At 47.7% G+C, this 25325-nt stretch overlaps 1 protein-coding gene across 3 annotated transcripts in view; it reads left to right on the plus strand.

Annotated features, from left to right (window-relative positions):
- Positions 1-25325, plus strand: part of LOC120944284 (protein mono-ADP-ribosyltransferase PARP14-like) — a 65086-nt gene that overhangs the window by 23468 nt on the left and 16293 nt on the right. For all 3 annotated transcript variants that reach the window (XM_040358307.1, XM_040358308.1, XM_040358309.1), the window contains exons 7-13: positions 8175-8411; positions 10764-10985; positions 15463-15580; positions 16048-16197; positions 18405-18467; positions 21237-21413; positions 22070-22273. In XM_040358307.1, coding sequence (XP_040214241.1) covers positions 8175-8411; positions 10764-10985; positions 15463-15580; positions 16048-16197; positions 18405-18467; positions 21237-21413; positions 22070-22273 — 1171 coding nt within the window. The remainder of the gene's footprint in view (positions 1-8174; positions 8412-10763; positions 10986-15462; positions 15581-16047; positions 16198-18404; positions 18468-21236; positions 21414-22069; positions 22274-25325) is intronic.

Genomic DNA, 25325 nt, shown 5'->3' on the forward strand with positions numbered 1-25325 from the left:
CATCTCTTCCCTTAGTAAAAGCACCTCACACAGTACAGTTACACATGTAACCCTTTGATGGCCCTAGATATTAAGCCCTTCCCAGCCAGCGTTATTAGTACAGTGACAGTGCATATTTTTACTGTATAAAGCCTCATACACACGATCGGACTTCCATCTGACTTTTCCGTGGATTTTTGTCCTTGCCCGTGAACTTGTTCTGCACACACACGGGCGGAACATTTTCAGCCAACATTCACCACCTCACATGTTTTTTTTTGCTCTTTACCGCCACCCTTTGGGCAACTTCTGCTATTGTGGTGTGATGTTTAGCATTGGTTCTGAGCATGCGCGTTTGTACTTTTGGATTTTAGTCCAATGGACTTGTGTACACGCGATCGGATGATCCTCCATCGGACATTTGTTGTCGGAAAAGTTTGAGAGCGTTCACCGCGAATATTTGTCCGTTGAAAAACCGACAACAATTGTCCGATGGAGCGTACAGACATACGGTCGTACTGTCCGATAAAACACGTCCGTCGGACCGTTGTTGTCGAAAAAGTCCGATCGTGTGTATGGGCCTTTAGTGTCACCGGTTCCCACAAAGTGTCAAAAGTGTCAGTTAGTGTCAGATTGACCACCGCCACAATATTTCAGTCCCGCTATAAGTCGCTGATCGCCGCCGTTGCTAGTATAAAAAAACAAATAAATAAATATCCCATAGTTTGTAGACATTATAACTAGAGTTGAGCGGACACCTGGATGTTCGGGTTCGACGGGTTCGGCCGAACTTTGGAAAAAAGTCCGGGTTCGGGACCCGAACTTGACCCGAACCCCATTGAAGTCAATGGGGACCCAAATTGTTGACTATTAAAATGTCTATAAAAAACGAAGGGAAAGGGCTAGAGAGCTGCAAATGGCAGAAAAATGTTGGTAAGAGCACTGCAATGTTGTACACTGCAATCAAATGTGGATAGGGAAATAACTTAAAATAACATAAAATACATAAAAATCTAAATAAATAATCTTGACAAGCAGGAACCTTCCCCAATGATGGGACACTATTCCCCCCACTGATACCAATGATGGGACACTATTCCGTCCACTGACACCAATGATGGGACACTATTCCCCCCACTGATACCAATGATGGGACACTATTCCCCCCACTGATACCAATGATGGGACACTATTCCCCCCACTGATACCAATGATGGGACACTATTCCCCCCACTGACACCAATGATGGAACATTATTCCCCCCACTGATACCAATGATGGGACACTATTCCTTCCACTGACACCAATGATGGGACACTATTCCCCCCACTGATACCAATGATGGGACACTATTCCTCCCACTGACACCAATGATGGGACATTATTCTTCCCACTGACACCAATGATGGGACCCTATTTCTCCCACTGACACCAATGATGGGACATTATTCTTCCCACTGACACCAATGATGGGACTCTATTACTCCCACTGACACCAATGATGGGACCCTATTTCTCCCACTGACACCAATGATGGGGCCCTATTTCTCCCACTGACACCAATGATGGGACACTATTCCTCCCACTGATACCAATGATGGGGCACTATTCTTCCCACTGACACCAATGATGGGACACTATTCCTCCCACTGATACCAATGATGGGGCACTATTCCTCCCACTGATACCAATGATGGGGCACTATTCCTCCCACTGATACCAATGATGGGGCACTATTCCTCCCACTGATACCAATGATGGGGCACTATTCCTCCCACTGATACCAATGATGGGACACTATTCCTCCCACTGATACCAATGATGGGACACTATTCCTCCCACTGATACCAATGATGGGACACTATTCCTCCCACTGATACCAATGATGGGACACTATTCCTCCCACTGATACCAATGATGGGACACTATTCCTCCCACTGATACCAATGATGGGACACTATTCCTCCCACTGATACCAATGATGGGACACTATTCCTCCCACTGATACCAATGATGGGGCACTATTCCTCCCACTGAGGCCTTGTGCAGACGAGGGGTTATCCAAAATCCGGCGGACCGTTTCCAGCGGACATTTCTCCTTCGGATTTTGATCCAATGGCTTTTACACACCATCGGATCAAAATCCGCGCGGAAAACATCCGCGGTCACGTGTCGCGACGCTGGAAGGTAAACACTTCCACGCATGCGTCGAATCATTACGACGCATGCGAGGGATGGGAGCGGACGGACTGATCCGGTGAGTCTGTACAGACGACCGGACTGGATCCCAGCGGATAGATTTTGTAGCATGCTACAAAATTTTTATCCGCTGGGAATCCGTCGGCTAGATTTTTATCCGCCGACAATTGTCCGCTCGGGCCTACACACGGCCGGATCTATCCGCTGGAACTGATCCGCGGATCAATCCCAGCGGATAGATCCGGTCGTGTGTACAAGGCCTGACACCAATGATGGGTCACTATTCCTCCCACTGACACCAATGATGCGGCACTATTCCTCCCACTGACACCAATGATGGGACACTATTCCTCCCACTGTAACCAATGATGGGACACTATTCTTCCCACTGACACTAATGATGGGACACTATTCCTGCCAATGATACCAATGATGGGACACTATTCCTCCCACTGACACCAATGATGGGACACTATTCCTCCCACTGACACAAATGATGGGACACTATTCCTGCCAATGATACCAATGATGGGACACTATTCCTCCCACTGACACCAATGATGGGACACTATTCCTCCCACTGACACCAATGATGGGACACTATTCCCCCCTCTGACACCAATGATGGGACACTATTCCTCCCACTGACACCAATGATGGGACACTATTCCTCCCACTGACACCAATGATGGGACACTATTCCTCCCACTGACACCAATGATGGGACACTATTCCTTCCACTGACACCAATGATGGGACACTATTCTGGTGCAATTAGATTTGTGAAGTAGGACTGACTCCTATATAATTCTCTCCCTCAGATCAGCAGGAACCTTGCCCTAAACTATCTAATGCAGAGTATCTCACAGAAAGAAACGTTGCTGGTGTAGATTTCTAAAGCAGGATAGTCCTATCTAAATCTCTCCCTCAGATCAGCAGCAGCCTTTCCCTACTCTAGCTAAAGCAGAGTGACGAGCTGTGCTGTGTGCCTCTAGATTATATAGAGGCTGGGTCACATGCTGCACTGGCCAATCACAGCCATGCCAATAGTAGGCATGGCTGTGATGGCTTCTAGGTAAAACAAGTAAAACAAATGGTGATTGGCTGCCCTGCAGCCCGCCGTAACATTGCCGAACACCGGACCCGAACCCGAACTTTCAGCGAAATGTCCGGGTACAAAAAAAAAAAACCAAAGTCCGTTCGCTCAACCCTAATTATAACTTTAGAGCAAACTAATCAGATCCCTGTATTAGTGTCACTGGTTTCCACAACGTGTCAGTTAGTGTCAGAATGATCACTGCAACATCTCAGTGCCACTGATCACCGCCATTACTAGTAATAAATAAATGAATAAAAATATCCCATAGTTTGTAGACGTAATAACCTTTGCGCAAACCAATCAATATACTGTGGCCCATATTCTCAATGAAGTTACGATGGAGTAACTCAGGATACTCCATCGTATCTCCCTTTTTTGGCCCGTGTATCTATGCTCCTGATTCTTAGAATCATTTTTGCATAGATACACTTAAGATCCGCCATCTGTAAGTCACTTACACTGGCGGATCTTAAATGCAATGACGCCGGCCGCCGCTAGATGGCATTTAAGTGAAGGAGTCATTTGCGTATGCAAATGATCCTTCTACGCCGATTCCCGAACGAGTTCGCGTCGCGTAACCGTCGCTAACGTCGTTTGCGTAAGCGGAAACTTACTCCTGCTATATGAGGGGTAAGTTTCCGCAAGTCTCGCGTAGGCCATGTTACGGATGGCGTCGGGTCCCCGTCGTGTTTTTTCGTCGGGTACGTCGTTTACGTAAGTCGTTCTTGAATACGACTTTACGTCAATAACGCACAGGTCGGCGTCATTGACGTTTTCCCGCCGAGAACTGGAGCATGCGCACTGGGCTTTTTGAAGCCCGGCGCATGCCCAGTTCTTTCGCATCGGGGGCGCTCTTCATTTGAATAGAAGCCGCCCCCTTGGAGATCCGCCAGGCTACGCCGGGACACTTACACTCCGCTGTCCCAACTTATGGAGCAAGTGTTTGGGGAATACAACACCTGCTCCAGTAAGTTGGGACAGCGGAGTGTAAGTGCCCTAAGCGAAGCTGGCGGATATTTACTCAGAATATGGGCCTATACGCTTTTTTTTTTTTTTTTTTTACCAAAAATATGTAGCAGAATACATATTGGCCATAATGTATGAAGAAATTATATTTTAACATTTTTTGGGGGGATTTGTTATTATAGCAGAAAGTAAAAAATATTGTTTTTCTTTTTTCAAAATTGTCGCTCTTTTTTTTGTTTATAACGCAAAAAATAATTAACCACAGAGGTGATCAAATACCACCAAAGAAAGCTCTATTTGTGGGGGAAGAAAAGGACATATTTTATTTGGGTACAACGTTGCACGACCGCGCAATTGTCAATTAAAATAACGCAGTGCCATATCGCAAAAAATGGCCTGGTTATGAAGGGGGGGGGGGATCTTCTGGAGGTCAAGTGGAATAGGTTGTTTTTTTTGTTGTCTGTGTCCTTTAACCACTTAAAGCGGAGGTTCACCCTAAAAGAATTATATACCATCCCATCCAGCATACTTGCGTCAGCTACAGTATGCTTTTTTTTTTTTTGCGCTGTTTAATCGTTCAGTTTCTTTTCAGACTCCCGCGGGGAGTAGGCGTTCCTATGAAGAGGGGAACGTGATTGACGTGCGGCTACAGCGCATCACGAGTTCCGAAAATAGCCGAAATAGGACTCAGCTGTATACGGCGCCTGCGCAGTCAGCTCCTAGTCTGTGCGCAGGCTCCGTATAGCGCCGTGACGAGCCGAGTCCTAGTCCGGCTATTTTTGAAACGCGTGACGCGCCATAGCCGCACGTCAATCGTGTTCCCCTCTTCATAGGAACGCCTATTCCCCGCGGGAGTCTGAAAAGAAACTGAACGATTATATGGTAAATACAGCGGGGAAAAAAAGCATACTGTAGCTGACGCAAGTACGCTGGATGGGATGGTACATAGATGTTTTTTAGGGTGAACCTCCGCTTTAAGCCCCAGACCATATTGCTGGTCAAAGACCAGAGCACTTTTTGCGATTCGGCACTGCTTCGCTTTAACTGACAATTGCGCGGTCGTGCGACGTGGCTCCCAAACAAAATTGGCGTCCGTTTTTTCCCACAAATAGAGCTTTTTTTTGGTGGTATTTGATCACCTCTGCGGTTTTTCGTTTTTACGCTATAAACAAAAATAGAGCCACAATTTTGAAAAAAAAAAGTATTTTTTACTTTTTGCTGTAATAAATATCTCCCAAAAATATATAAAAAAAACATTTTTTTTCCTCAGTTTAGTCCGATACGTATTCTTCTCCATATTTTTCGTTAAAAAAAATCGCAATAACTGTTTATTGATCGATTTGCGCAAAAGTTATAGCGTTTACAAGATAGGGGATAGTTTTATGGCCTTTTTATTAATATTTTTTTTTTTTTACTAGTAATGGCGGCGATCAGAGTTTTTTTTGTTTCGGTACTGCGACATTATGGCGGACACTTTTGACACATTTTTGGGACCATTGTCATTTTTATAGCGATCAGTGCTATAAAAATGCATTGGATTACTATAAAAATGCCTCTGGCAGGGAAGGGGTTAACACTAGGGGGCGGGGAAGGGGTTAAGTATGTTCCCTGGGTGTGTTCTAACTGTAGGGGGGGGGGGTGGCCTCACTAGGGGAAATGACTGACCGCTGTTTATACATTGTATGAACAGACGGTCAGGCATTTCTCCCCTGACAGGACCGGGAGCTGTGTTTTTACACACACAGCTCCCGGTCCCCGCTCTGTAATGAGCAATCGCGGGTGCCCGACGGCGATTGCGCCCATCGTGCACGGGAGTCAGGGACGAGCAGGGAGCGCGAGCGTGCGTTTCTGGCGGCGCACGCGCCCCTAGTGGCTGCTACGAGAGCCCGACGTATAGCTACGGGGTCTCGCGCAGGGGAGCCGACCTGCCGCCGTAAAATGATGGCGGCTGGTCGACAACTAGTTAAGGAAGAGTTCCCTCCTGGTGACGCACCAGTGAACCAGTGAATATCGGTGACACCACCCCTTGTGAAGTCAATGACCCAGCATGCCCTCAGTCAATGACGTCACAAGGGGGCAGGTTCAGCAGGTGACATCGCCTGGTGGCCCCCGCTCCTTAGTTATTAAAGAGCAGGATCTGGAGGCCTTCCAGATTCCGATGAGCCCCCTGCCCGCAGACTCCCCCCAACCACCGGCCAGGGTTGTGGGGAAGAGGCTCTTGTCCTTTGAATTATTTTTCCCATCATGGGTGTGAATGGGCCAGGGCCGGACTTACCATTGGCCTTGACTGGGCTCAAGCCCAGGGGCCCCACCCAATAGGGGGCCCCCTTTAAAAAAAAAAAAAAAAAAAAAAAAAAAATTTTTTTTTTTTTTTTTTTTTTTTTTTTTTTAGGGGTCCGGAGGTCCCCAGGGGCCCGGAGGCCCCCAGGGCCCCGGACGGCAACCCCCCTTTTTTTTATTTATTTTTTGTAAAAAAATGTTTTTTTTTATATATTTTTTATTTTTATATATATAATATTATATATATATATATATATATATATATATATATATTTTATTATTATTATTAAAGGGCCCAGGGGTCTCCAGGGCCCCGGATGGCAACCCCCCTTTTTTTTATTTATTTTTTGTAAAAAAATGTTTTTTTTATATATTTTTTATTTTTATATATATATAATATATATATATATATGTATATATATATATATATTATTATTATTATTAAAGGGCCCAAGGGTCTCCAGGGCCCCCGGATGGCAACCCACCTTTTTTATTTTTTTATAAAAAAAATTACATTTTTTTTTATATATATATATATATTTTTTTATTAAAGGGCTCAGAGGTCCCCAGGGCCCCATGTGGCAACCCCCCCTTTTTTATTTTTTTTATAAATGTTTATTTTTTTATTTTTGTTTATTTTTTTATTTTTTATTAAAAGGCCCAGAGGTTCCCAGGGGCCCAGAGGTCCCCAGGGCCCCCGGGTTTGGCAACCTCCCTTTTTTTATGTATTTTTTATAAATGTTTTTTTTTATTATTATTAAAGGGCCCAGAGGTTTATTTTTTCTTTTTATTAAAAGGCCCAGAGGTCCCCAGGGCCCCGGATGGCTACATATATTTATATATATTTGTTTTCTTCTTTATTTCTTCTTTTTTTTGTAAAGGCCCCCCCCGCTTCTCAATTTGCGGCAGCCCCCACGCTTCTCAATTTCAGGCGGCAGCACCCCCACCCCCCCTAGGTTCTCTGCTTCAGGGGGCCCATGCCTTAAGCTGTGCAAGGGGCCCCAAAATTCCTGATGGCGGCCCTGCGCATACCTCCCAACACGCACGGATTCTGTGGGACTTTCCCGCACAGACAGCTTCTTCCCGCAGTCCCGCAAAAGGGTTAATTTTCCCGCACTGCAAGAGGAGGCAGCACGGAAGCAGGAGGAACCGGAGTGGTGTGTGGAGGACTGTGGCTGCTGAAGGGAAGATAGCCGAGAGCCGGGCTAATGACAGTCTGTGGCCCCGGCTGTTGGCACAGGTGAGAGGCACCCCCCCCCTCAACAACTGCAAAATCCCCCCCCGCTCAACAACTTTAATGTGCTCCCCCCCGCTCAACAACTTCAATTCGCCCCCCCCGCTCAACAACTTCGATCCCCCCCAATTCTCGGCTCCAGGGGGCCCCTTCAACACTCAAGCCCAGGGGCCCCCACCACCCTAAGTCCTGCCCTGGAATGGGCCCCATGTCAAGTTTTGCCTAAGGCCTCATAAAGCCTAGAGCCGCCTCTGGGTGAAGTAATCAGCGCACTTCTTCTATGCTGCTACTGGTTATCACCGCGGGGGCGCCGCCCAAAGTCTGGAGAACATCACCTGCTGCTACGACTGGAGGAAAAGCTGAGGAAAATCTTAAGAGGATCTCCCCATTCATTGTGAGATTTGTGATGTCTTTCAGACAGAAGCCATTGTGAACAGCGTGGGGAAAGACTTGAACCTCGGCAGCGGAGGAGCATCAAGGGCTCTTCTAAACAAGGCTGGGGACAAGCTTCAGCAATGTCTGAAGGAGGTCACTTATGGAGTCCAGCCGGATGAAGGTTCCGTGTTCACCACTGAGGGCTGCAACCTGAAATGTAGGATTGTTATCCACGTCGTGGTTCCTGCTTGGAATGGAAAACAAAGTTCTTCTGAGAAGGTAACAAAAATGTAACAAAAAAGTATCTAAATCCAAAAATGTAACAAAAAAAGTATCTAAATCCAAAAATGTAACAAGTTGCAGCTTACCAGTCCTTAGATGTGGTTGCTGCATGTGTTTTTTTACCTGCCAGTAACACACTTATGCCCCGTACACACGAGTGGAATTCCCGTCGGAAACAAGTTGGATGTTTTTTCCGACGGAATTCCGCTCAAGCTTGGCTTGCATACACGCGGTCACTGAACTTTCGAGCGTTAAGAACGCCGGTGACGTACAACAAACACTACGACGAGGCGAGAAAAATAAGTTCAATGCTTCCGAGCATGCGTCAAATTGCTTCCGAGCATGCGTGTTTTTTTGCTTGTCGGAAAAACATACAGACGATCGGATTTCCCGATAGCAATTTTTTTCCGTCTGGAAAATTGAGAACCAGCTCTCAATCTTTTGCTGGCGGGAATTCCAACAGAAAAAGTCAGATGGAGCGTACGCACGGTCGGAATTCCCGATCAAAAGCTCCCATCTGACTTTTTCTGTCAGGAATTCCGTGTGTACGGGGCTTTAGGGGGTTATTTACGAAAAGCAAATCCACTTTGCACTACAAGTGCAGTCGCTGGAGATTCGAGGGGGACATGCAAGGACAATAAAAAACAGCATTTTAGCTTTCACATGATTGGATGATAAAATCAGCAGAGCTTCCCCTCATTTCAGATCTTCCCCCTCAGATTTACAGCGGCTTCCAAGTGCACTTTCAGTGCAATTTCCTGTGCACTTGTAGTGCAAAGTGGATTTGACTTTCGTAAATAACCCCCTTGCTTATTTGTCAGGGCATCCATCACAAATTCTGGGGCCCTTACAAAGCTTTAGGCTGCTTTCACACTGAGGTGCTTTGCAGGCGCTATTGCGCTAAAAATAGCGCCTGCAAAGCGCCCTGAAAGAGCCGCTCCTTTCTATCCAGTGTGAAAGCCCTCGGGCTTTCACAAGCATTGCGCTGGCGGGACGGTAAAAAAAGTCCTGCCAGCCACATCTTTGAGGCGCGGTAGGAGCGGTGAAAATACCGCTCCTATAGCGCCCCTGCCCATTGAAATCAATGGGGTAGCGCCTCCAAACACTGGGCAGTTTTGAGGCTAGGTTTAACCCTTTTTTGGCCGCTAGCAGGGGTTAAAACTGCAACGCTAGTGGCCGAAAATCACGGCAAAAACTACGGTAAAGCGCCACTAAAAATAGAGGCACTTTAGTGCCGACGCACCCAGAGCTTCAGTGTGAAAGTACCCTTAGGCATGGCCCCCCTGGAGCAGAGAAGTGGTGCTGCCGAAAATCTAAAAGTGTCAGCAGCTCACCTCTCTCCTTCTCCTGCCGCGAGCAGAGAACCGGGGGGTGCTGCCGAAAATCTGAAGGTGTCAGCTCACCTCTCTCCTTCTCCTGCCGCGAGCAGAGAACCGGGGGGTGCTGCCGAAAATCTGAAGGTGTCAGCTCACCTCTCTCCTTCTCCTGCCGCGAGCAGAGAACCGGGGGGTGCTGCCGAAAATCTGAACGTGTCAGCTCACCTCTCTCCTTCTCCTGCCGCGAGCAGAGAACCGGGGGGTGCTGCCGAAAATCTGAACGTGTCAGCTCACCTCTCTCCTTCTCCTGCCGCGAGCAGAGAACCGGGGGGTGCTGCCGAAAATCTGAACGTGTCAGCAGCTCACCTCTCTCCTTCTCCTGCCGCGAGCCAGAGAACCGGGGGGTGCTGCCGAAAATCTGAACGTGTCAGCTCACCTCTCTCCTTCTCCTGCCGCGAGCAGAGAACCGAGGGGGGGGTTCCGAAAATCTGAACCTGTCAGCTCACCTCTCTCCTGCCGCAAATCACAGAGAACGGGGGGGGGGGGGGGCTTGGTGGATGCTGCCAAAAATCAGAAAGTTTCGGCTCTCTCCTGCGGACCCCTGGGTACATTCGGGCGCCCCCTTACTATGCCTGTACCCCCCCCCCTGATATGGCTCCCCTGATCATTGTACTGTATCTATAGAGGAGCAGTGTTGCCACTCTAAGAATACAGAACACATTGCCCTCTTCTGATTTTCTTTGCCTGGGAGGTGTTCTGTAGTTTGCATAAGATATCTGGTGAAGCTGATAACATTGTTTGAGATTTCAGTTCCATGTACAGGAAGTTACAAGGACACGGCAACTACTTGCAAAAAACATTTCTTAGGTTCAAAAAAATATGAAAACCAATGTGGCCACCACATCCAAGGACCGATAAGCTGGCGAATATACAGAATATAAATATATTGCAACTTGGGTTGTTACCGTTTGATATCCCGGCCGCTCACATCTTTGCCAAGGTGGGTTTTTGATAACTGTGTGTTGAATTGTAGATTTTCAGGGACATCGTGAGGAGCTGCCTGTGTGAGTCAGAGAAGAAAAAACTGAGATCCATATCTTTCCCGGCCATCGGGACCGGAGTTCTGGGATTTCCAAAGAGGGCCGCCGCCTCTTTCATGTTCGAAGAGATTCTCAAGTTCAGCAGCAAAAGTAACGCCCAACATCTGAGAGAAGTCAACTTCATTCTGCACCCCAGTGATAGAGACACTCTAACGGTAAAGACTTCTCCCCCTATCTCTCCTACAGAGCAGAGACTTCTCCCCCTCCCTCACCTACAGGTCAGAGACTTCTCCCCCTCCCTCACCTACAGGGCAGAGACTTCTCCCCCCTCCCTCACCTACAGGGCAGAGACTTCTCCCCCCTCCCTCACCTACAGGGCAGAGACTTCTCCCCCTCCCTCACCTACAGGGCAGAGACTTCTCCCCCCTCCCTCACCTACAGGGCAGAGACTTCTCCCCCTCCCTCACCTACAGGGCAGAGACTTCTCCCCCCTCCCTCACCTACAGGGCAGAGACTTCTCCCCCCTCCCTCACCTACAGGGCAGAGACTTCTCCCCCCTCCCTCACCTACAGGGCAGAGACTTCTCCCCCCTCCCTCACCTACAGGTCAGAGACTTCTCCCCCTCCTTCACCCACAGGGCAGAGACTTCTCCCCCCTCCCTCACCTACAGGGCAGAGACTTCTCCCCCTCCCTCACCTACAGGGCAGAGACTTCTCCCCCTCCCTCACCCACAGGGCAGAGACTTCTCCCCCCTCCCTCACCTACAGGGCAGAGACTTCTCCCCCCTCCCTCACCTACAGGGCAGAGACTTCTCCCCCCTCCCTCACCTACAGGGCAGAGACTTCTCCCCCCTCCCTCACCTACAGGGCAGAGACTTTTCCCCCCTCCCTCACCTACAGGGCAGAGACTTCTCCCCCCTCCCTCACCTACAGGGCAGAGACTTCTCCCCCCTCCCTCACCTACAGGGCAGAGACTTCTCCCCCCTCCCTTACCTACAGGTCAGAGACTTCTCCCCCTCCCTCATCTACAGGTCAGTGAATTCTCCCCCTCCCTCACCTACAGGTCAGAGACTTCTCCCCCTCCTTCACCTACAGGGCAGAGACTTCTCCCCCTCCTTCACCTACAGGGCAGAGACTTCTCCCCCTCCCTCACCTACAGGGCAGAGACTTCTCCCCTTCCCTCACCTACAGGGCAGAGACTTCTCCCCTTCCCTCACCTACAGGGCAGAGATTTCTTCCTCCCCTTCCATATTGCTTTGTCCAAGGTTTTATACAGAGACAGAGTGTCTAAAGGTGAACCACTTATACTGCCATCTCTTTGGTTAACTCATAGTGCTCTAGGAATCTTTCTTGCGTATTAAATATATATTTGTAAAACGAAGATTGTTTTATATATATATATATATATATATATATATATATATATATATATATATATATATATATATAGTAATAAAAAGATAGAATAAATCAGTTTAAAAAGTTTTAGAAATTAATTAAAACCGTTCACAGATTTCCTGTGTGACAATATCTTGTGTGTGGGCTCCAGGAGACTCTACCAAATGACCAAAATTCAGTGGAAAGATTGACAGGACATACAGAACCACCTCGTCTGATTTTTCTTTGACATAAAATGCTCTATAAACATTGGGTTCCCTCCCAATGTGTGCGTTCGATCCAGAAAGTCTACTTCTAGTGTCCAGATTGTGCTTACAGCTCCAGCCATCCTCTGAAGTCTAGGCCATAATTTAGGTTGGGCATTAATGGGCAGATATGTCCCCAATATCTTCCGATGGGGGGACGTCTTCTGGATATCCGACATGTATTGCTCTCATACCCTCCTAGACACATTGAAAACATGTCCTCTCACCCGGAATGATTGGAATGCCGGATCTCAGAGTCTTCACACTGAGGCCACCATTGGGTTGTGTTGCGGGTTTCCCCCTGACTTGGCCAGAGTTTAGCGATGGTGCGTGTAAAAGGCGTGTTTCTTTACTTCTGAAAAGACAAGTTTTTCAAGATGTCTGAAATTCTCTAACATCATATTACTTGAAGCTCCTCCTTGTAATTCAGATCATAAAGTTGGACTGCAGGGCATCTGTTAGCAGGGCCGCCTTTAATATTGATTGGACCCTGGGCAAACATTTGTTTTTTGTCCCTCACAAATCCACTTATCAACTATTTGCAGGCAGAGCGGGCTCAAGGGGCAGCTGCTTTGGGCCCCACAACAAAGGCTGGGCCTGGGGCAGAGGCCCCTTTTGCCCTGCGTTAAAGACGGCCCTGTCTGTTAGAACTAGTATATAGACACACAGAAGTCTGCTCACTAGGTGCATCTTACTGCAGGTTTATTGCTCACTGGGCAGGCAGGTTGCCTAGGAAGCTGTAAAGCTGAATGAGGAAACAGTGGTGTCCCCCTTTGGGGAATGCAATGTAGCAGAAGTGTGTAAATTGCAAAACCGGCTGAACAGAATTACAATTCCCGGGTAAAAACGTCAACATATGTGAACTTTCAGTCAGTTTGAATCAGCAAAATAAGTTCTAAGAGGTGAGCAAAGTCTTGCCGATTTGTGTTCTTTAGAAGGAGGCCACAGCTGGAATGGAAAGCCTGTCCCCTGCCAGCATTCTATAGAGAAGGAGCCTTGCTCTCTGAGGAAGCAGTGGTCTCTCTCCAGAGGTCTGGCATATAAAGATGAGCCAAACACCCCCCCCCCCCTCCCCAGGTTATTGTCATAAAAAGTGTTTGGGGACCCGGGTCCTGCCCCAGGGGACATGTATCAATGCAGAAAAGTTTTAAAAACGCCTGTTTTTTTTTCGGGAGCAGTGATTTTAATAATGCTTAAAGTGAAACAATAAAAGTGAAATATTCCTTTAAATTTCGTACCTGGGGGGTGTCTATAGTATGCCTGTGAAGTAGCGCATGTTTCCCGTGAAAAAAAGTAATTTAAAACTACTTGCGGTTGTAATGAATTGTTGGGTTCCGGCACTACAGATAAAAGTAATTGAAAAAAAACAGCATGGCCCCCCCCCCCCCAGTCCATTACCAGGCCCTTTGGGTCTGGTATGAATAATAAGGGAAACCCCAAACCAAAATAAAAAAAATGAGTGGGGGTCCCCCCAAATTCCATATCAGGCCCTTCAGGTCTGGTATGGATATTAAGGGGAACCCTGCGCCAATTAAAAAAAATATGGCGTGGGGTTTCCCCCAAAAATTCATACCAGACCATTGACCCGTTTCCCGTGACGCGTCAGAGGGGGCAGGGTCACCGGCGCACGTGGCGAGTGGCCCTGCCCTCAGCTATAAAAGAGCTGTCACGGCGGTATCGTGCGTAGCGGCGGGGCTTGGATTACATCGTTGAAATCTCTTTTTTTTTATTTTTAATAAAGGACTTCTCCCAAGCTGTCTCCTGTGGTTTTTAACATTTTGTCACTTTTTTGGGTGAAATGGTAGGGGTACCCCATTACCAATTCACATGGGGGGGGGGCCGGGATCTGGATGTCCCCTTTGTGAAAGGGGGCTTCCAGATTCCGATAAGCCCCTGCCCGCAGACCCCCACAACCACGGGGCAAGGGTTGTGGGGATGAGGCCCTTGTCCTCATTAAAATGGGGACATCCTCCCCATGTTGAGGGCATGTGGCCTGGTACGGTTCAGGAGGGGGGGCGCTCTCTTGCCCCCCCTCTTTTCCTGCGGTTGCGTGCTCGGATAAGGGTCTGGTATGGATTTTTGGGGGGAACCACACGCCATTTTTTTTTATTTCGGAGCGGGGTTCCCCTTAAAATCCATACCAGACCTGAAGGGCCTGATATGGAATTTGGGGGGAACCCCACACATTTTTTTGTTTTAATTTTGGTTCGGGGTTCCCCTTAATATTCATACCAGACTCAAAGGGCATGGTAATGGACTGGGGGAGAACCCATGCCATTTTTTTTTTAATTACTTTTCTCTGTATTACCGGTGCCGACAATTCATTATAGCCGCGATCAGTTTTGAATGACTTTTTTCCTTTTAGAAATGTCATTTTGTGCAGGGACTGTTCTAAACATGGGAAACATGCGCTTCTTCACAGGCATACTATGGACACCCCCCCCCCCCCCAGGTACGATATTTAAAGGAACTTTTATTGTTTCGCTTTAAGCATTATTAAAATCACTGCTCCCGAAAAAACTGCAGTTTTTGAAACTTTTTTTGCATTGATACATGTCCCCTGGGGCAGGACCCGGGTCCCCAAACACTTTTATGACAATAACTTGCATATAAGCCTTTAAAATTAGCATTTTTGGTTTTTCATGTTACTGTCCCATAGACTTTAATGGGGTTCCTCGGCTTTCGAATTTTCTCTGAGCTCAGCATATAGTTCGGTGTTCGCCAGAACATCCGAACAACCAAAGTTCGACCCGAACTTATGCTCGGGCCGAACCGTTCGCCCATCCCTACTGGCATACTCACTGCTGAGTCAGGCCACCAGCTGTGTAGTCAGCAAAGCTTACACTAGCTGCTAATTGGAGAGTTCTAACTCTGACTCTACAGGGGGTGGGCCAGACCTCTGGAGAGAGACCACTGCTTCTACACAGAGAGCAAGGGTCCTTATTCTCTTGTTGGGCTCATATTGCGAAGACTGTATGAAATAACTGTTTTGCACACTGTATATATGTATAATGCTGTATGATAGAACTCGATTTCTGCATCCTGTTTAGGAGTTTTCCAAAGAACTCAACAGTCGGACAGATAGAAATGTCACAGTAAGCTTTGAGAGCGATATGTCGGCACCAGGAACCTCCCGGAGCTCACATGCCATTGATGGAGCCGGTTCAGGTAAGTGGGGATGGCCACAGGCCGATAGATGTCTCACCCAGGGCAACAGATAGTAGGAAGCTGCCCATACTTGTTCAGAGCAGCAGGACCCCCTACAGCCTATTCCTCTACTCTCTGGCACACTGCCTTCGTTTTCAGGTTTACAAGCACAAAGTCCAATGAGAGATCCAAACAAAAGGTCTTAGAGTCCAAACACTTTTAATATTGACATTTGCTCACATAGAACATAACAGACCAACGCATTTCGAGAGCTCAAAGATCTCCACCTTCTTCGGGGCTCCAGTGTGTTGGGGAGATTGGGGGACTCTAAAGATGCGCAATCACTGGGGTTTAGCTGCTGGTTTCATCACAAATCAGATATTATTTGGATCGGCAGAGATCCATTGGTAGCGTTGGTTGCAGAGTTCAGGAAGAATGCTGGAATAGCCCTGGGTGGGGATAATTCCTCTTCCTCTCATCTGTTGCAGTCGTCTATGGCACAGCGAGCACGCCGTCATCGGGGACTCATGAATTGACGATCGGATCGGTTACTTACCAGGTAAAAACTGGAGATATAACAAAGGAGGATACGGACATCATCGTCAATTCAACTGACAAGTCATTCACCATGAGATCAGGTATTTACTAATTGGGGGGGGGTGATAAATACCTTAAACACTTTCACCCCAATACCATTTACAGTGGAACCTCGGATTACGAGTATAATCCGTTCCAGGAGTATGCGCGTAATCCCAAGTACTCGCATATCAAAGCGAGTTTTCCCATTGAAGTCAATGGAAGCGAAAATAATTAGTTCCGCATTGACTTCAATGGGATGCAATACCGAATGTGGCCAGAGGTGGGGGAGCTCCAGAGAGCGCCGAAAATGTCCGAAAAGGCCCGAGGACATTTCGGCTCGTTTCCTGTGCCCCCATACCTCAGGTCAAATGAGATACTGCAGGCCAATGTTCGGCTTTTCTCGGCTCCTGCGCCCTCGTACCTCAGCCCAAATGAGGTACTGCAGGCCTATTTTCGGCTCTGCCCAGCTTCTGCTCCTCCGTACCTCAGGCCAAATGAGGTACTGCAGGCCTATTTAGCTTGAATTCTGCTCGTCTTGCGAGTCAACACTCGCAAACCAAATCAGAATAAAAAATAAATAAAGTTGCTTGCAAATCAAAACGCTCTTAAGCCAAGTTACTCTTAAACCGAGCTTCCACTGGTTTAATCATCTCTAAGAGCCCTTTCACACTGGAAACGCCTATAGTGGAGCGTTAAAATAGCGGTAAAACACTGCGATTTTACCGCGTTTTTACCACATTTTTACCGCGTTTTTACCTCGTTTTCAATTTATTTCAATGGAGAGGGGCGTTTTTGGAGCGTTTTTTTCAGCGCTCAAAAGCTGCTCCAGAGATGCTGCTTGCAGGACTTTTCTCAACGCTCCTCCAGCGCAACGCCTCAGTGTGAAAGGGTCCATTGAGATGCATGGGGAGCGTTTCATGAGCGTTTTAATAGCGATATTTTTACCGCGAAAACGCGGCAAAATCGCAGCAAAAACGCACCAGTGTGAAAGGGCTCTAATACCTGTGTTCTCATTGTCCTCTGTCTGTCATCTCCTCCATTGTCCCTCCCGCCTCCACCAACACTGCAAACTGCTCGCCGCTTGTGCGAGGATCAGGCTCCCAGGGACTACTTTTGTTGGAGCCTGATCCTCTAACAAACAGCAAACGAGCAGTGATCGCTATTAGATATCATGGTACCTGGTGCCATCTAGTGATTTATTAGGCTCCCTGCAGCCCCATGTTCTGAATTTTTGAAAGTCTTACCTTTGTATCTTTTACATACCCTATGTTGTTGATATACCCCTCCCTGCGGGAGATCCGGCAGGGCTGGACTGGGACAAAAATGTGGCCCTGGACTTCATCCAGACTGGCCCACTTTGACAGATCTCTCCCACGGCGGCCGGACAACTCCCGCACCCCCCCTGGCCACCCAAGCCCCCTCTCCCCCTTCACTAGTCACTAGCCACTACTTTATTAGAGTAGAACGGCTGGTACTGGTACTCTTATAGGCAGTACCAGTGGGGAAGCTAGATATTATTTCACCCGGGGCAAAGAATCAGTTTGATGGCCCCCCCTTATGGGACAAGATTAGGCAGAAGTGAGAAACTCAGAGGCCAGCTGTCCCCTCCCCCATGCTCCTCTGTCGCCCCCCCTGCTCCTCTGGTCCTCCCCCCGCTTCTTTGTTCCCCCCCAGGTGAGAGCTGCGGGGAGGTAGAGACAGAGGAGCGGAGGGGGGCAGCGGGCCACTGCCACTGAAGCCGGCCCACTGAGCCATCGGCCCACCGGGAAACTCCCTGTAGTCCCAATGGCCAGTCCATCCCTGAGATCCGGTATAGGTGGATGATCAGTCCTTAGCCATTTGGGCGTGCAGGGTTAGTTGAACAGACTCACACTTTGAAATATATTTCCTTACCCATTACGAGTTATGACCCCACGCCTCACGGTGAAATGCGTTGAATTAAGAGCGTGGAAACAGCGGTGTATCTCATAAGTAGTGTGCTTTTATTGTTATTGGACATCGGTGCACTGTATGAAGTGTTTTTATCTTTTTCTATGTGATGTAATAAATATTTCCATTTTTTTTAACTGTTTGTGTTGTATGGATTTGTACAAAATGCACCTTTAAAGTCCCATATCTCCCATCCAGTGTTCTTTGCATCTGTTATTAAAGAGCCTAACATTGGCATATAAGCACTCAATATTGTCCTTTAATCTATAGTAAAACATACAATTATTTTTCTATATCAGTTGGATTCTCCTAATCATGTTGCTTTTTTCTTTCCTAGGTGTGTCTAAAGCCATCCTGGACGCTGCGGGACAGAGTGTGATAGACGAGTGCATCCAGCTGGGTAAGAAACCTTAGACTGGCATTGTAATACCTGGAAGTCATATTGGCAGCAGTAAATACCCTGTTCTGGGGGATGTCACCATCTCCTACAGACAGGCCCAGACTGGGACAAAAAATAGGCCCGGGCATTTTAGACTGAGCAGCCCGGGGGGGGGGGGGGGGTGCGGCGCGGGGATAAAGATAGAAAGAAAGAAAGAAAGAAAGAAAGAAGGGAAGGAAGGAAGATAGAAAGATAGAAAGAAAGAACGGAAGATAGATAGATAGATAGATAGATAGATAGATAGATAGATAGATAGGAAGGAAGGAAGATAGATAAAGAAAGATAGATAAAGATAGAAAGAAAGAAAGAAAAAAGGAGAGGAAGGAATATAGATAGATAGGAAGAGGAAGGAAGATAGATAAAGATAGAAAGAAGGGAAGGAAGATAGATAGATAGATAGATAGATAGGAAGATAGAGAAAGAAAGATAGATACAGATAGAAAGAAAGAAGGGAAGGAAGATAGATAGATAGATAGATAGATAGATAGATAGATAGATAGATAGATAGATAGATAGATAGGAAGATAGAGAAAGAAAGATAGATACAGATAGAAAGAAAGAAGGGAAGGAAGATATATAAAGATAGATAGATAGACAAAGATAGAAAGAAAGAAAGAAGGGAAGGAAGATAGATAAAGATAGAAAGAAGGGAAGGAAGATAGATAGATATCTAAAGATAGATAGATAATAGGGAGAGAGAAGGGAATGAAGGGCACCTCTTACATCAGTTTACAGTACTCACAGGACTCACTCAGAGGCAGGAGGGACTGACTGGATGGATGGATTTCAGACTCCATCTTTCCTTTCTGTTTGGCTTTATCTTAAATATTCCCGCCCACATCCCTTAGGCAGCAGAACAGTGTCTGTCGGGGAGAGTGGGCGGGGCAGACACATGAGGAGAGGACGAGAGGAGGGGGAGGAGTAGAAGCAGCTCCTCTCCTCTAACTGGTCCTGCGGGCAGCAAGGGGAGGGGGAGAAATGTCAGAGCTGGCTGTGATACGCCCAGCTCGTCTCTCTCTATCTGGTGCTGTGTTGGTGGCAGGGGGATCTCTGCTATCGGGTAAACTGGGCGTCCCCCCTTGGTACACCCCTGGGGAGATGTGACATGCGGCCCCATCGAGGGCCGTTCGCGGGCCGCAACCGGCCCGTGGGCCGCCGTGGCCCACCAAGCATATGCCCGATTGCCCTATGGCCAGTCCGGGCCTGCCTACAGAGCATGAAACTCAACATTAGGGATGAGCCGAACACCTGTGGTTTGTTCAAACACCATTAAAGTCTATGGGAAACGAACGTGAAAAAGTGCTAATTTTAAAGGCTAATATGCAAGTTATTGTCATAAAAAGTGTTTGGGGACCCGGGTCCTGCCCCAGGAAACATGTATCAATGCAAAAAAAAGGCAGTTTTTTCGAGAGCAGTGATTTTAATAATGCTTAAATTGAAACAATAAAAATTAAAAATTCCTTTAAATATCGTGCCTGGGGGGTGTCTATAGTATGCCTGTAAAGTAGTGCAGTTTTCCTGTGTTTAGAACTCTGTCCCGCAGCTAAATTACATTTCTAAAGGAAAAAAAGTAATTCAAAACTGCTTACGGATGTAATGTATTGTCGGGTCCCGGCAATATAGATGAAAATCATTGAGAAAAACGGCATGGGTCCCCCCCCCAGTCCATTACCAGGCCCTTTGGGTCTGGTATGGATATTAAGGCAAACCTCACACCCCAAAAAAAGTGTGGCTTCCCCAGGCACTATATACTCTGAACAGCAGTATATATATATATATATATATATATATATATATATATATATATATACTATACAGCCTGCCCTATATACTCTGCAGAAAATTGTGCCTTAGGTGTTGGTGGTGCCACAACACTGTAAGCCCTCACAGTTACTCTTGGTGGGCGCAGGAACTGGCCCTGCTGTGAAATATTAGATCAAAAATATTAATTACATGCCCCTGTTAAACAGGGGCAGAAAAATTGGGCCTTAGGCAGTGGTGGTAGTACCCTAAACCAAAATATTCTTAGAAGCTAGCATCATCAAGATTGAGGAGGAGTGGGATAGTCACTCAGCATAGACAGTCTTCAAGGAATCCCACATCCATAGAAAATTCAATCAGGTACATCAGCATCAGGTGCTTGATAGCTGTTGATCCAAGACAGAATAATTTTTATGAATGTGAGCCTATCAACAGAGTCTGTGGACAGGCGCACTCTATGATCTGTTACAAACCCTCCAGCAGCACTGAATGCGCGTTCAGAAAGAATGCTGGATGCAGGACAGGCCAGTAACTCAATTGCATATTGAGCAAGTTCTGGCCAGTGGTCTATCCTCAAGACCCATTAACCCAGTGGATGCTCTGTTGGAAAGGTCTTCAAGTCTGCTCTTGCCCCTAGATATTCCTGCACCATGTAATGCAGACGCAGGAATAAGGTATTGTGCAAGAAGGGGGGATTTGAGGGGTTTGTGCTATAAAAGTAATATGGTGAGGGGGGAATATTTTTTTTTTTTTGCTGGGGGGGATTTATGGCAGTAGGGATGATTGGGGGGTATTTGTTCTGGAAGAGGGGATTTGGAGTGAGGAGTGAAGATTTGTGCTTGAAAGGGAAATTTGTGGGGTAGAGGATTTGTGTTAGGAGTAGTTTTTTTTTTTTGGGACAACGTGATTGGATAATATGGACTTGCATAATAGCAGTTATTTATTATTGGATTTTTTTTCCATCTCCAGGATCTCGGGGTAATAAAGACCACATTGTGACACAGAATGGGAATCTTCGCTGCAAGAAAATCCTCCATATGCTCGGCACCAACTCCGCCAGTGGAATAAAATCTTTCATCACCAAGGCGCTGACCGAGTGCGCCCGACTCCAGGCGACATCCGTGGCCTTCCCCGCCATAGGGACAGGTCTGTGCTCTGATATATATATACTCCCACACATCATATTCCTCCCCCGTGTCACCATCATCTCTAAAAGACCCGTTTACCAGATCACAATCTGATTGGTCAACTCGTTGGAGACAATCACCATTTCACAAGAAAGAACTGAACGGTGCTGATTGGTGCATTTGGCTGCCAATTAGAATCATTCAGGTTTGACTGAAGCAGTTTGCTCATTTACTGACTCTGTGGTCTCAAAACTGCCCTATTCCTCCTGACGCCATCCATGTGTCCTTGTGTCCCCTGTCTCTGACCATCTCCTGTACTATGTCTGCAGTCTCTGACCATCTCCTGTATTATGTCTGCAGTCTCTGACCAGCTACTGTATTATGTCTGCAGTCTCTGACCGTCTCCTGTACTATGTCTGCAGTCTCTGACCGTCTCCTGTACTATGTCTGCAGTCTCTGACCATCTCCTGTACGATGTTTGCAGTCTCTGATCATCTCCTGTATTATGTCTGCAGTCTCTGATCATCTCCTGTACTATGTCTGCAGTCTCTGACCAGCTCCTGTATTATGTCTGCAGTCTCTGACCATCTCCTGTACGATGTCTACAGTATGGGACATTTTTGTGTTTTTACTTCACTTTCCTATTAAACTCTAACCTTGTGGACTGTGTTGCAGGTATGGGGAACGTCTCCTCATCGGAGGTGGCGGACTCCATTTTGGAATCGGTGGCCGATTTCGCCAGATCGCCCCAATCTGTCCGGATGGTGAAAGTCGTCATTTTCCAGAAGCAAATGCTGAATGATTTCCACGGCAGTATGAAGAGGAAGGAGGGGAGATCTCTGCCCAGACAAGAGGGATTCTTCGCTAAGATGAAGGATTGTGAGTAGAAGATCTCTTTATATGATCAGCCAGCAGGAAGACACAAAGTGTCACATGATTGTGAAGTGGAAGGAAAATGATAAATGATACATTTATACATAAATGTGTGAAAAGTGTGGGGGGGGGGGGGCGGGGAGGGGCATTTGTATTCGGCCCCTTTAGGCTGCATTCACACCTAGGCGTACTGAATCGCGGCGTTTTGTCCCGCGAATTGCGGCGGCAAATAGCGGCGTTTTGTACCGCGATCCGCGGCGACAAAACGCCGCGATTGTGAATGCAGCCTCACCCCCTCTATGGAGATGGTTCACATCTCCTATGCCGAACGCCGAAAGACACCTGAAAAAAAGGTCCGGGAAAATCATCCCTCCAGCGTATGAGGGGCGGCTGCGGCGTCGCGCTTCAGGCGTATATACGCCTAGGTGTGAATGCAGCCTTACTCTGATAACTAAAATCTAGAGGAACCAATCGCCTTCAGAAGTCACCTAATTAGTAAATAGAGCCCACCTGTATGTCATGTAATCTCAGTATAAATACAGCTGTTCTGTGAAGCCCTCAGAGGTCTGTTAGAGAACCTTAGTGAACAAACAGCATCACGAAGGCCGAGGAACACACCAGACAGGTCAGGGATAAAGTTGTGGAGAAGTATAAAGCAGGGTTAGGTTATAAAAAAATCTCCCAAGCTTTGAAGATCTCACGGAGCTTCTGTTCAATCCATCATCGGAAAATGGAAAGAGTATGGCACAGCCGCAAACCTACCAAGACATGGCCGTCCACCTAAACTGACCGGGCCGGGCAAGGAGAGCATTCATCAGAGAAGCAGCCAAGAGGTCCATGGTAACTCTGGAGGAGCTGCACAGCTCAGGGGGGAGAATCTGTCCACAGGACAACTATTAGTGGTCTCTCCACAAATCTGCCCTTTATGGAAGAGTGACAAGAAGAAAGACATTGGAGAAAGAAAGACATAAGAAGTCCTGTTTGCAGTTTGTGAGAAGCTATGTGGGGGAGGGGACACAGCAGACATGTGGGGGAGGGGACACAGCAGACATGTGGGGGAGGGGACACAGCAAACATGTGGGGGAAGGTGCTCTGGTCACATGACACCAAAATTCAACAAAAAACGCTATGTGTGGGGAAAACTGACACTGCACATCACCCTGAACACACCATCCCCACCGTGAAACATGGTGGCGGCACTTGCAGTAGCTTCCACCCAGTTCCCCAACACTCTTCAGTAGCTAAGTTTTCACCCCTGGGTCACCCCATTTATTTATAGTCTCTCCCAGCATGCACCACGGGCAATAAACCACCTAGCAGTTGTCCAGAGAGAAAAAAATATTCAGAATTCACCCCAATAGCAGGTAGAATCAAACAATAAGACCCCTTTCACACTGGGTTGCTTTGCAGGCGCTATAATGCTAAAAATGGCCCTTGCAAAGTGACCTGAAACAGCCGCTGCTGTCCCTGGGGGCTCTCACACTGGTGCGCTAGCAGGACGGTAAAAAAAAGTCCTGCTAGCAGCATCTTTGGAGCGGTGAAAGAGCGGTGTGTATACCCCTCCTTCACCGCTCCTGCCCATTGAAATCAATGGTGCACCGCGGCTTTACCGCCGGCAAAGCGTCTCTGCAGAGGTGCCTTGCGGTGGTTTTAACCCTTTCTCGGCCGCTAGCGAGGGGTAAAACCGCCCCCCGCTAGCGGCCGAATAGCGCAGCGAAATTGAGGGTAAAGCTTTACCGCCAGTGCCGCCCCCGCCCCAGTGTGAAAGGGGCATTAAATTGAAGTTGCAACTTGAAGTTTACTAAATAGGTGCAGAGTGGAATTAACAATGAAGACTGGATCAGAATGGCAGTATACAGTACATAAACAGCTAGCTGCACTGTTCCTCTCACAGTGAAGTCTAGGCGAGTTTTGATAAAAAGGCGAACAGCTGGAGGGATCTCGGGGCTGGTAGCACTAGCAAGTGGCTGGAGGAGTCTCAGGGTTGCTAACACAGGCGAATGGCTGGAGATGCAGGGCATCTCTTAGGGTGACCAGACATCCCTGGTTTCCGGGGACAGTCCCCGGACCAAGTCTGTCCCCGGATTTGAACAGGGGCTGGGGCAACTTCAAAGACAGTTAATGCAGAATTAAAAAAGAAAATCTGAATTACAGCCCCCCCCCCCCCCGCTCTGCTGCTCCTGCTAGCTTAGGGGGTGTATTTTTTTTCCATTATCTGTGCCCCTTTCTGATGATCATGTATTGGTCGGAGCGGAGGGAATATTTCTTCAGTTTCGGGTGTCCATTCAGCTCCCCTTGCATGTATTTCTGCCTTGGCTCAAGTCCCGGCCAGCTGCCTGCCTGCCTATCTCCTTGCCTTCCTAGTGATCTTCCTCCACTCCCCACCCAGGAGCAGAGGCGGCTCTTTAATTAGGCGGTCGCCTAAGGCCTCACACTCACAGGGGCCTCGTGGCCGCCTAACTTACCCAATGCATTACCCCAGTTTTGAGGGACAGGGGACCTTAACGCTGATGTGCTCAGGCAGCGTTATGAGCCCTGACTAAGGAGCGGGGCCGCCAGCATCCCTAACAACCAGTAAATATCGGTGACACCACCCCTTGTGACGTCAATCACCCAGCATGCCACAAGTGGGCGGGTTCACCAGGTGACATCACAGGGTGGCCCCAGTCCCTTAGTTATTAAAGAGCAGGATCTGGGGGCCACCTTGTTAAAGGGGGCTTCCAGATTTCGATAAGCCCCCTGCTCGCAGACCCCCACAACCACCAGCCAGGGTTGTGGGGAAGAGGCTCTTGTCCTTGAATTAATTTTCCCATCATGGGCGAGAGTGGGGCCCCGTGTCAAGCTTTGCCTAAGGCCTCACAAAGCCTAGAGCCGCCTCTGCCCAGGAGTAGCCGGGGCCCGGAGAGTAAGACTTGACAGGCTGTGAGGCGGGCGGCGGCGATGGGCAGAGAGTCGCTGATTGCCGCTATTACTAGTAAAAAAAAATATGTCCTCGGATTTCATTTAAAAAATCTGGTCACCTTACCGTGCTCTGGTATACATTAGAATAATGCTTGTA

The sequence above is a fragment of the Rana temporaria genome, chromosome 6 (genome assembly GCF_905171775.1).
Source record: "Rana temporaria chromosome 6, aRanTem1.1, whole genome shotgun sequence".
NCBI classification, from domain to species: domain Eukaryota; kingdom Metazoa; phylum Chordata; class Amphibia; order Anura; family Ranidae; genus Rana; species Rana temporaria.